The sequence below is a fragment of the Nuphar pumila genome, chromosome 14 (assembly GCF_984573655.1).
Source record: "Nuphar pumila chromosome 14, dmNupPumi1.hap1.1, whole genome shotgun sequence".
Lineage (NCBI taxonomy): Eukaryota > Viridiplantae > Streptophyta > Magnoliopsida > Nymphaeales > Nymphaeaceae > Nuphar > Nuphar pumila.
Window position 1 is genome coordinate 17,220,839 of NC_143262.1, and position 13,176 is coordinate 17,234,014.

Here is a 13,176-nt window from a genome sequence, read left to right on the forward strand (position 1 = left end):
GTAGTAGATCGGGGCGGGGGCGAGAGACAAGGTCTCCACCCCTGCATCTCAAAATTTTGCCCTCTATCCCCGCACGGGTTTTGATTTTAACCTGCATCCCTAGTGCAAACGGGACGAGGCAAGGTGTGACCCTGTTTTTGTTGTTGCCGCCTTTTATTGCTGCCATCTTCTGTTGTTAGAGAAAGAATAGGTTAGAAATGAGAGCTCATGTGGCTCGTTAGAGGAAGGAGAGAGGAGAGATTTGAGAAAGAATTTTATGTTAGGTTTATATATATATATATATATATATATATATATAATAGTAATTTTTTTAACGGGGATTAGGGATAGAGGATGGGGCAGGGCAGATGCAAGAGTAAGTCCATCCCCGCCTCCAACCGCGCATAGGTTTTGAATTTAACCTCCATCCCCGGTTCATTTCCCATTTCATGTGCTCCATCTCCTGTCCAAATAGGGTGAGGCAGGGCAGGATCCCGGTTCCCCCCATCCACTGCCATCCCTAGGTGAGATGTCCAACATGACTCCTCTTTATCATGGAAGCAGTTATAATCTTGATTATACACATGAGAGATTCAATCCCATGGAACCTCCCTCTTGCCTATTTAAATAAAGATCCCTACCTCCCTCCCTCCCAGCGTCAAGTAGAGAGGAAGAGGATTTCATCATGAGCATAGGTCATGTTAGACTGAACCAAATAAAAACGTGTTTGCCTGTGTTTGCAAATTGAATCCTTTACAATCGATTCATGCCAAATCAATCATGCTGTTCAAATGACAACCACTATTGCATTATGATATCCCATCTAAATGATTGTACACCAAACGATCGACAGTAGGAAATGTAATCACGCCTGCGTGTGGCTAACAAGTGGAATGCACAACAAATTTCGTGGGGTATTTTTATCGTTTAAGAGAAACTCAGGTGGTGCTCTCTCTCTCTCTCTCTCTCTCTCTCTCTCTCTCTCTCTCTCTCTCTCTCTCTCTCTCTCTCTCTCTCTCTCCGGTGAGTGAAAACAAAGGTAAGATTAAATGTGCTCTGAATCTGTAAAGACACTTCTCATGCAGTCATAAAGCACTGACGAATGGATAAAGCTGAACGTTTATGATGTTTCCAATTAGAGCTTCAAATTATGGCAAGTGGGATTCACTCTCAGTGCTCATGAGGGTAGAAATATATGTTTCAGATGGTTAGCGTGCAAAGAGGATGCATGTAAAAGAGAATGGGTATCCTGGAAGGAGGTGCTGGGGTTGATTCTGCCATGTAGCAAGAGTATTATTGAATCTTCTTTAACGGACTACGAACAGAGCGTTGGAGGGTAGAAGTCTGCCTCTATACATCGCTTTAGATATCATGCACATGATGTTAAGTTTTCAGCATATCAAATGTGTGCAAGTTGGTAAGTATGGTAACTATTGGGCTTGTAATCAGGCTGGAATAGGCTTTACTGGTTTTGACAGGGTGTGGAAAGACGAGCCCACTCATTGGCTTCCCGCCCTTAATGAAATGTAATGAATATGATCCATATGCTTTGTAATTGGCAGGAATCTGCCTAACCCCAGCTTGCAAATAAAAAAAAAACGAAGGCCCACAGGTTGTGAATGCCACTCGGTAATAAACGCATACCATGCCCAGTTACGTCCCCCACAACAAACGGTCAAACTTGAAATGAAGATGCTGGTTGTAGAAGACTTATACTGAATGGCAGATGATTCTCTGAATTGTGGTATATGGTTTTAAAAAATTTGAGATTGCGCTGTCTCCTGACGACGAGAGGGTGGTGTATGTTCCCCCTGGAACACGGGGCCGCGTGTTCAGGGGTCCGAATGAGTGCCACGTGGCACTCATTCGGACCCCTGAACACGCGGCCCCGTGTTCAGGGGGTAACATACAACCTGCTCGGCCTGACGACTTATCCAGATATTCCAAGTGATAGCAAAATCCAGACATGGGATTCCACGCACGGAAATTACTGCGACAATATAAGTATTCCTGTAAGCGTCGGTTATCATACGGTGAATGGCGATGGACTCTCATGATTCTCTGAATTGTGGTATATGGTTTTAAGTACGAGTAGATCTTACTCGTACAGTGGCAAATTAGGTTCAAATTTTGTCTCGTTCTATGATGGAGATTATGAAACTTATGATAATGATGAACAGTAGATTTCTTTTCATTTTAAAAGGGAAAAACATGACCATCATCATGAATTTGGTGGTGGTGATCATGACGCGTATTTTCTAAAATATAATCATCAGTAACATCCAAGTTTTAAACAAACTTAAATTGTAATGTATTTATTTTTCCCATATATTTCTACTAATATAATATTCGATTGTCTCTCTAAAAAAAATAGTATTAAACAAACTTAACAGAATATATAACGGGCTGTTGTCTAACATAATGAAGGGCATTTTCTCATTTAAAAAAGTTATGGAGTGAGAGCTCGTTTTGTAGATTCGAGGGAAGTTGGGGGATTTTATTATCCCTCACCTTGCAGTCAGCAAGATCGGAGACCCTGCTTATTTTTAACCCCCCCCCCCCCCCCCGACAACCTGTCATCAACGTGTGCAAACACAACTCAGAGGAATAGTTGGGGTGTAGAAGAGGCTTCAGAGCACACACGCCAAGAGAGCCAGAATGGGTAAAAGTCCTTGCTGCTCAAAAGGAGAGGGTCTCAACAGAGGAGCTTGGACTGCTCAAGAAGACAAAATCCTCAGCGATTACGTGAAGTTACATGGTGAAGGCAGATGGAGAACTCTACCAAAAAAATCAGGTTGATTCTTACTTGAACCAATGCATTGGACACGAGCGAGCGAGAGAGAGAGTTTTGCTTGACGTGTTCAACAGTGATCACATCATCATTTTCCTCAACGTTTCATAATCACCACTATCATTATCATCATGGTCGTCATCCTGATCTTTAGAGTTTTTTTTTTTATGACGAAGGAAAACCCTTTCGAGAATCGGGTCACTTAATGGGCCTGCCTCATCCTGTAAGGTAAAACTCCATATTGAAGACACGATCATCCAGTCTTACGTGCCCCATCCGTGATAAAGCAATGGAAGCTCTCATGCGCCATGTGGTGATCTTTAGAGCTAATGGATGTGGCGTCCTCTCCACCCAAGGTGGTGATTCGATATGTATGTCGATATTGGGAATCTGTGTTTGATGTAAATGTTTATTGTGGGAGAATTAAAACCCATATGTGCAGAGTAATCATGAACATAGATCTAGTAATCAGTGTGATCACATTTCCCCTTCAGAAGCAGACGCATGTCTCCTTCTTAAGAGTGCCTAACGGCATTAAGTAAGAAAAACTCACTACCCCAAGAAGTAATTTATAATTAAAAGTCGTTTTTCTTTTTTTAATTTGTTATTTTCTTAACTTTCAACCTAGCGAGTTTCATGTGAACAAGGAGTAGCCCGTACTTACTTTCAAGAAGGGACATGCATCTGTTTCTAAAAGAGAGGATCACCTGGGAAGGCTCATGATTGGTTTCTTGATCATATCCTGCAGGACTCAAACGCTGCGGAAAAAGTTGTAGACTTCGTTGGTTGAATTATCTGAGACCTGATATCAAGAGAGGAAATATTTCCGATGAAGAGGAGGAGCTCATCATCCGAATGCATAAGCTCCTTGGAAACAGGTGATACATCTCACACTCTCTTGAAAGATTGTTCCTGTGACTTCAAATTCAAACATGCAGGGGTTCTGCATGCATGGCCAGTGGGGTTTGTTCCTTCTCTTTCTTCTGTTAATTTTGGTCACCATGCATGGCTCTTTTCCAAAAGTTTTAACTTTTTGAAATTTATTATGCCCACTTTACCAATTCTTTTCAAAATGATTGGTTATATCCTGACATGAGAGAGAGAGAGAGAGAGCATATGCTTTTGCGTTGTTTCGTTTTGTTTGGTGTATTCATATCTGTTCTTCGGTGATGATTTGCTTCCTTATTCTTAACTAAAAAGATTAAAAAAATACAGGAACTCCTGCCTGTGATTTACTACCTTTACTATTTCTAAATCATTTGGTGTTGACTGCTTTAATAATTTGTAACTAATGGTGCCGCTAAATTACGAAGCCTGTTGAATGCATGGCTCTAAATAACTTATAGATCCTATTGAGTGGCAATAAGTGTGGTCGTTGGGTTATTACTATGGACGCAGATGGTCTCTTATAGCAGGAAGGCTTCCAGGGCGGACAGACAATGAAATAAAGAACTACTGGAACACCAACTTGGCCAAGAAGCTCCAACAAAAGCAATCACCTCCTCCATCTTCTTCTACTCGGAAGCGCTCCTGCCCCAGCAGCAAAGGCAGGAAACCCGCCGCGAAGCCCCGAGATGGGCTTGTAGACGGAGAGACGGCCATGAGACCACCATCTGATGAGCCCGCTCAACTCGTGAACGATGGCGTCGTGGCCGGAAAGGAAGAAGAAGAAACTAGGGAGTTCCATGCGATCGCGTCTGTCGGAAATGATCAAGAGCCGAAGGATCATGCTCTCAGAGATGTCTATGTTGGGGAGCGTTGTGAGCTCTCGGACATTCTGGAGTCAGAGTTGGCGAGTTTACGTGGTGAAGGGATGGCTCGTGATGTGGAGAGTAACAAAGAGGAGCCAAACTGCCCTTTTGACGAGGCCTTGCTGGAGGATTATTTGATGGGGGACGCTTGCATCCGACCCGGTCTGGATTCAGAGTTCGAATCGCTGTGTGCTTTCTTGGACTCAGAAATGGGATGGATTTGACTATGCAAATGTCAAGTTGTAACTCTACCAAATGAACTGATAAGCGAAAATTGAGAATTTCAATTTCTTCTTCTTCTTTTTTTTCCTTTCCAAAAGAAATAATGAAAAAAGGAGTTTGGATGTCTTGTCCGATTCACCATGCTCCGATGATTTACTGGTGCAAAGTCAAAATGTGATATAAATAATTAACAATGGATGAAACATAGTGACAAAAGTTAAAAGCGGCGAGTTATGGCCAAGATTTTTCTGGTGACATTTTGTAATTTTTTACTTATTTAGAGTTTTTTTCAAAAATAAATTAATTAATATGGAGCAAAATAAAAAATTTAGAAAATGATATGGTTTTACTTAAGGTCTTGTCCAAAATTAAAACTTCTAAATAAAATCATTTAAAACTTAAAAATATGAGTTTAATTTACACGTTAGACTTTATGAGACCTTTCTCGTTCTCAACGCATTTAAAGCTTTTGATTTTCAAGATAGAATTTAAGAAACGGTTTTCTATTGTCAACACATTCCAACGCTGCCTTGTTGCGAAAGTCGTTTTATGTTTTTTGTGGATGAGAGAAAGATTTATTAATATTAAATGAGAGAGAGAGATGAATTAAAAGATAGTTTAATAAGAATTTATTCACTTGAAAATAATGTTCTTCAATGCATTTTAAAGTGAGATTCTATTTTTTATTTTAAATCTCGCAATAAAAACATAAATATCGTGATAAAAACGTAATATTTAGGTTTTATCGAAAATATCGCGCTAGTTTGAAAATATCAAAAACATAATATTTAAGTTTAAAATGGTAAGATAATATATCACGTGTTATTTCGTGATATTTTCAAAATAACGCCGATATTTTCCACTATGGTTGAGAATTACCAACTCTTTTTAGACATGAATTCTATTTTTGATATCATAAATGGACACGGAAAGCGGAAAGCAATGCGTGAAGCAAAAGTGTTGAAAAGCTGTGTCACTGTTAACCAATAAATACTTTGCTCTAATTATTGCATAACATGGGGAAAATCAAGAAATAATTAGCTGTCGTTACAAATTAGGAAACAAAAAGGAGAGAGAGAGAGAGAGAGCTCAACGGTAGTCTCCGTCATATTTTGGAGCCGGGTTTGGGTAAGGGTGCCAACTAGAACGTTCTGACTCGATCACCAGTTGGCCAACCATGAGTGATAGGAAGCAGAGAGAGAAATTCCAATAGGAAGAGATGCAGAATCAACAAGCAAGCTGGATAATGTAAGAAAATGTTATATATATTAAGCTGAAAACACAATTAGCAAAAAAAAACGTGACATGAATCGTGCGGAAAGCAAAGAGAATCACGAAGAATATAGTTTCAAAAGAGAGCGGAAAGCAGATTTCTCACTCACTATAAGGGGGCGTTTCCATGTCACGGAAAATCTGGGTTTTTCGCCAAAATGAATCAACCGATGGACGTTTCCGCGAAGCCCACAATGCCAAAACAAACATGGCATCGTGAAAACGCCTCAAGGGTGTGTCATAATCTTTATAGGCTGGACCTCCCTTTTCTGAGAAAACGGTTTTGTGTGAGGGGATCCGATCCAGTTTCTGCGGCAGAGGAATCCACGGAAGAGGTGTCGCAGCACCCTATTACCTGACACGCAAACGCCCCCCTAAAGGCAAGACTTTCTTCCTCTTTTGGGAAGCGTAAGGCTTCGTCCTTGAGAAGTATGCACACTTCAATGAGAACGTATAAATATTTTAAGTATAATATATAAAAATATAAATATTTTAAGTGTAATATATAAAAATATATATAAATATTTTAAGTGTAATATATATATATATATATATATATATATATATATATTCCAGGTAAATATAACATGGAATGTCTTTACACGAGCATGAGCTTGTCCCATACCGATCTTTCGAAATAGGGCAGGTGCAGTGCGGAGCTCTTGAGTTGAAAATACATCAAGTAGCGGAATGCGCAATATACATTGGCTTGATCGGTAACGTGCAGTGGTAGCACAACACACGATAAGCATCAGTATCGTCATTAGTACATCGTTGTATGGCGGCACAGACGTGGAGCATTGTTTAGTTATGTAATGCCAACGGATCAGAGGATATTGCCTTTGAAGATTTAGTTAAGGACCTCTCAGGTTGCAGGTCTCACGCGTAGCGGTTGGACGCACGGGGGTAAGTGTAGGTTAGGGTTAATTCTCTTAGGTATCACATTAGGTGGTTCCAACCGAGTATGGTGACTCGGGGCTAGGTGAGTAAATGCCTAGGCAATGACGAATGAGTCTGGGTGATGCTCTTCGCTATGGTGTTCAATCATCAACTGATCTTCGAACTAAGGGCCACAAGGTTTTGTTCCTTCAATAGCAAGGTTTTGTTGTGTCGTGCGTATGGAGTCGCAATACGCTCTCTGGCACGCAAAACAAAGGTAAAATTTGTACCACTTTCAAAAGTGATAGCTGGTATGGGATGGTTATGCACTAAGCGGCATGGACTACATGGAATACACATTTTAAAATGCACTTGATTAGCTTTTGCTAGGCAGTTGCGCACGAGCTGGTGCACAGGGCCAATAAAAATGATTCAACAAATAGAAACGTATTGATATACAACCTTTGGCCGTTAGGCTGGCCAAATTGGGCAACTTGGCGCATCGCAGGATTGCAAAGCATTCTATGCATGTGATAGAGCGATAGAAAGGCTTATGGTGATAAGGAATGACCGTCGCGCCACACTGGCTTATTAAAAATGTAAGCCTATAAAAAATTGGCATCAGAGTAGAAAGATTCACGAAGACCTTGTTGTTTATTGTGTGCTGTGAAGAGGACATAGATGGTTTATCTTGGTTACAAAAATTTTGTGCAGTTGAAGTATTGTTGACCGAGCACAGAAGCGATGGTATGGGACATCTTGACCATGGTAAGCAGAAGTGTAAGGTTGTTATTTAGTTGGCTAAGGGAACGTAGATAAGCCAAAAGATTCCTACCCATTGTGTGTTAGGCTCACAGATGGAGCGTGATGTTTGCCTTGTGCATGCAGAGAATGCACGTTGGATTCAGCTGGATGGATTTGTACCTTTAGGTATGGGAGACTCAACTAATCTTCTAGATTCTCGCCCAAGATTGTGGGTTAGCGGAGTGCCCACGCTGAGCAGAATGCTCATCATTTTGGTCCCTTGAGTTGGTAGATCCTCTATGGATTGTGTATGCGGAAAAAGTTGTTTGTGGCCCGTCGGTTCCTACGGAAATGTTTTGTTGGCTTTGAAGAGAGAGTTACAGTGTGTTGGCTTTGGGAGGGGAGTTATTTTTCTAGAGTTATGGCAGTTACTAATCAATTTTAAAAAATATGAGAATTTGAGTAATCTCTGAAACATGAAAAAGAATATATGATATTTGGATACAAAAAGTGATTTCATTATTGTGACTATAGAAGAGTAAAGATCTAGAAACTATGATTATAGATCAAATCATGAACTCTCTCCAAGCTCTTGAATAAAGGTTTGCAAAGAAGACTAATTCTTTATTGAAATAGGTTTTAAAAAACAAGATGTTTTAAGAGAAGTAAGAGGTGGACTTAGAGGAAGAGGCCAAAAAGGTTGTGAAAAGATCAAGTGCAATATGATTTTACAAATATTTGTGCATTAAGCACCTAATCACCCTCCATCTTGGGCACAGGGCCTGTCAATTATGGGGTCCAAGGCCTGATGGAGGGCAATCAGGTGCTTAATGCACAAATTTTGTTTCATGTGATTGCACCCGATTCAAACTCAAAAGGTTGTGGTCAATCAAATAGAGGTGGATGTGGCTTTGACAACACTAATAATGGAGTTGGAAGAGAACAATCACAAGCAAATAGAAGCTATGGTGGTAGGATGGGTAACTGACAAAGATATGATTGTTACAATGTTTCAATTATAGGAAGTATGATCATATTAGTACATAATGCAAATTTAAGGATTAGTCCTCACTATCAAATATCAAAATGATAACTTGATTGCTAAAGTTGGCCTATCAAATAATCGAATGTTCTTACTTGACGTACATACCGATGTGTTAAAGTGCTTGAGTGCTTGTGTGAATGAGAAGTCTTGGTTGTAGTACTTGAGGTTAGAGTACCTCAATTTTGATGCTTTGAAATGTTGCATAAATTAAGTGTGGTGAAAGGGTTTCCCCCAATTGACAATCATAATCAATTTTGTGAGGGATATGTCCTTGGAAAGCACTATCATGAGAGTTTTCCATATGGTATTTCAAAAAGAACAAAAAGGCCTCTTAAGATAGTTGAAACAGATGTATGTGGTCCACTTAATACAATATCTTTTATCGAGCACGAGTATTTTTGTACCTTTATTGATGACTTTAGTATAAAATTTTGGGTTTATTTCATAAAGAAGAAGTTTGTGGTTTTAAAAAATTTCAAGCAATTCAAAGCCTTGGTTAAAAAATAAAGTGGGAATTTTATAAAAATTATGAGATCGGATAGGGGTGGTGAATGCTACTCAAAGTATTTTGACAACTTTTGCAAGGAACATGATGTTTTTCATCAATTCATGGCATCCTATACACCCCAACAAAACAGGGTCGTGGAAAGGAAAAATCAAACAATTCTTGACATGACAAAGACGATGTTAAATTGCAAAAATATATCGAATGAATTTTGGGCCAAAGCGGTTGCATGTATGGTATATCTCTTGAAGAGATGCTCCACTAAAAAAGTTTGTTTTATGACTCAACAAAAAGCATAGAGTGGTTATAAAACAAGTGTTAGCCATTTATAGGTTTTTGGTTACATTGGGTATGCTCACATTTTGGATCAAAAGTGATCCAAGTTAGATGATAAAAGCCAAAAGTGTGTTATTATTGGCTTCCATAAAAGCTCATAAGCTTAATGACCTCAAAAATAATAAATTGGTCATAAGTAGATATGAGTTTTATGAAAATGTCTCATAGAAATGAGAAAATAGTGACAACAAAAATATTATAGTTGAACTTGAATAAGAAAGCAAAAGGCAAGAGCAATAAACTAATATTTCTCCATCTTCACCTTCACAAGCCTCAAGAGTACCTTCAAATTCCATTCATGATGGTGAAAGATCACCCAAAATAAGGAACTTGTATGAAATTTATTCTCAAACCGATTGTACTAATAATGAGCATACTTTATTTTTTGTTTGTTGATTGTGAACCTTTAGGTTATGAAAATTTCATCCAAGATAAAAGATAGAGAAATGCAATGGATGAAAAACTCAACGAAAAAATGATTGTGTTGTACGACAAAAAAACCTATTTCCAAAAAATGCCTTATAATTTATCAAATCCACCAAATTGACAATTTTGTAGGTTCTCACTTTTTTTTATGTTTTTACCCTTTGCAACTATAAATTTTTATTTTTTGTAGGTCACGATGCTGAAAGTGGATGGACCCACAAAACTAGTCAACAAAATTGCATCTGAGGTTGCAATAGTCTAAAAAAGATTGTGAAATTCCACAACACTTGCGAAAATCCTGACAAGTATCATAAGGCACATTGTGAAAATTCTTTTTCTTGCAAAATTTTATTCTATATAAATGACACTTCGTTTCTCAACCCCTTATTTGCATTTAGATCCCTATTTTCACAACTCTTGGATTCTTTTGGTCCTCAACCGGTGGTCCCCAATCCTTTCAACGATCTTTCAATGACATTCTGGTGACATTCCAATGGCATTTTGATGATATTCAAGCTTTGCAAAAATCTTTCATCGGCGACAGTTCATTGACTGGTAAACCCCAAAAGCATGGGTGGCACTTCATCGACGATGAGTTTTTTTGGTAAAAGCATGGGCAACACTTCATTGATGGTGAGTTTTTTTTATTAAAACATAGGCAACACTTCATTGATGATGAGTTTTTTCGGTAGAACTATCGGTGATGAGAAGATTGGTAGCTCTTCATCGATGAAAAGACATAAAGGATAATGATCTTGAAGGCATTCGCTCTAACAAAATATGATAACCCAATAAATATGTTGGACAATGATGATGTAGAGTCAACATATCTCACAGTCAATGTTCGTCCGGTCATATAGTATGGGTGGGATAAGAAAAAATATGAGAACAACACAAAATATAGAATTAGCGATGGTATATTGTGTTCACAAGAATATTATGATATACAATATTCTTGAGGCCCAAGAGATTGAGGTATCTTTGCACATACTTTGTTTTATTCCCATCAAAGAGACAATGGGAAGCAACATTCTTGTGAAAGAATGGAAAGAATGTAATGTATGAGCGACTTCATTTTGTGAAAGAATACAATGAATGTAATGTACGAGAGACTTTGCTTTGTGAAAGAATGAAATGAATGTAATGTATGAGCGGCTTCATTTTGTAAAAGAATAGAATGAAATGCAATGTATGAGCGACTTCGCTTTGTGAAAGAATAAAATGAATGCAATGTATAAAAATCATGCTTCATTTCTCAACCCTTTTTTTGCAAACCCCGAATTTTGCCCCCCCCCCCCCCTCTAACAGTTTTTTTAGCGAATCTTCTGTGAATGGTCGAGGCAAATAAAAAATTTTGCAACCCTCATGCGAAATTTATGGGGAATTTTACAACCTCGTGCGAAATTCTAAATTTATAATGGGGGTTACAAAATTCCTCACAATTTGTGCATCAATAGTACAAAAATCGTGACACTACTTGTGAAGTTAGTCAAAAATTTCATGTTGTTGGTTGTGAAATTCCTAAATTATTTGTGGAATTCAAAGTTTCACATGCGGTGTTGCAAAATTTCTTTTCAGCATGAGAAATTGCTGCCACATTAAATGTGATGTTTCATTTCCAGCAAAACACATATCGCTGACACTTTATTAGCAGTACTTCATATTATCACTAATTTTTTACCTAAAAAATAAAGAAATCTAAAAAAACACAAAAAAGAACAAAGATTCTAGACAAAAAAATTTTTCCAACAGTATTTTCTTCACTGAAAAAAGTTGAAAGGGCGATACAACCCTGAGAACGTTGATAAAATAGGAGATAAACAGTCGCAGCACAGCTGCACCTATGCCGGTGATTATATGATATTGTTCAGCCACCTGTACCGAGAATTCAGGAAAACAGAAAAAATAAGAGAGAAAGATGAAGACGTTATCTTTTCAACGCCACCAAGATCACATTGATTTGATGAATGGTTGGAAAGAAACGTCTTCTCGAACAGACTGCACGGTTGTATTAATTTTGCACGTGTGCAGTGTTGCTAAGATCATTGATTCATCTAAAATACTCAATTAACTATAATCGGTCACGAGTTGGCAATCCCAAATTAATTCTTAGGAGTGGGCCCATTAAATTACCCGGTTCTTAGTTGGAGTTGTTCGTCATAAAAAAATAAAAATCTGTCGATAGCCAGCGCACCATTAAAGTCAGGATTTTAAAGCTGCTGTATCTTTTCTTGACTAGGAGATAAGGTTTGTTATTCGTGCCTTTATGGTTGAGAGAGATGCAAAGGAATATATTTGTACAGGAACGTTAGAGGGAGAAAAATAGATGGAGTGGCCGCATTATAATATGAAAGAGAGACACATCATTCATGAAATCAGGTCGTCAACTTGTTTTTATTAAAAAAGTAGCATGCATTAAAAGGCGTATTAGTGTATGCATAACAAAATTGAAATCTTTTTTTATGTATCAACTAAGAGATAATTTCATAGAAATAAAAAATAAAAATAAAAAGAAATATAGAGAACAATTGATGATTTTACACCAATTTCTTGTAGTGGTTTCCTAGCACTGTTTCAGTTGTGGTTGATGCTCCAAAAGTGTTGGGGGCATAAAGAAAAAGAAAACCTTGGATCTTTGCCTTTTGGGGTTTGTGTGGTCCCCATGATAATAAAGTGAGATTTTCAAAAAATTTGAAAGGGTTATGTTTTCTAGTTTGTGGACCCGATTAAATCCTACAAGGATGTTAATTAGAAAATTTTAGGTAATTAACTCTCAAGCCATGTTTAGGAGGAGTGTGGTTGAGAGTTACTTGCTTTTTTCTAACTCTTAGTTATCCCTTTTAATAGCCTATGAGAGTGAGATTTTTTTTTAGTGTTAATGGGCCCTCCATGTAATTATTTTGGAGTTTATTTTGGGATGTAAAAGAAAACGTGGGTGAGTGGTCCAGTGAGTCATCCTTGTTTCTTATAAATAGTTAAGTTTTGTGTAAAAGTGAATTATTTGAATAAAGTACTAGTGAAGTATTTTTTGTTTCCTACTATTTCCTTGTTTCAAGTGTATGTTATATTGTGTGTCATCTCCATTAGAAGGTGAGCTGAAGCTTCACTCAACATCAGTAGGCAAGAGGTTCTAATAATTAAGTCAGCTCATTGTGGTGGAGCAGGAAGGTTTGAACATTTGTGTTGAGGCAAAATTCATCGTAGGAAGCATTTCAAGCAAGGGTAT

General features: G+C 38.1%; 1 protein-coding gene across 1 annotated transcript; it reads left to right on the forward strand.

Moving 5' to 3' along the window:
• The first annotated feature begins 2,637 nt into the window (after positions 1-2,637).
• On the forward strand, positions 2,638-4,745 carry LOC149816516 (uncharacterized). Its single transcript, XM_089986915.1, has 3 exons — positions 2,638-2,737; positions 3,519-3,648; positions 4,169-4,745. Exons 1-3 carry the CDS (start codon positions 2,638-2,640, stop codon positions 4,743-4,745), a joined length of 807 nt encoding a protein of 268 aa, XP_089843041.1.
• The last annotated feature ends 8,431 nt before the right edge of the window (positions 4,746-13,176 follow it).

What these genes read in the sequence shown, in the direction of transcription:
- LOC149816516 (XM_089986915.1), top strand. Translation starts at nt 2,638, where the DNA reads ATGGGTAAAAGTCCTTGCTGCTCAAAAGGAGAGGGTCTCAACAGAGGA. An exon ending in CGATTACGTGAAGTTACATG is followed by an intron (nt 2,738 to 3,518) that starts GTGAAGGCAGAT and finishes CATATCCTGCAG; the next exon opens with GACTCAAACGCTGCGGAAAA. An exon ending in CATAAGCTCCTTGGAAACAG is followed by an intron (nt 3,649 to 4,168) that starts GTGATACATCTC and finishes CTATGGACGCAG; the next exon opens with ATGGTCTCTTATAGCAGGAA.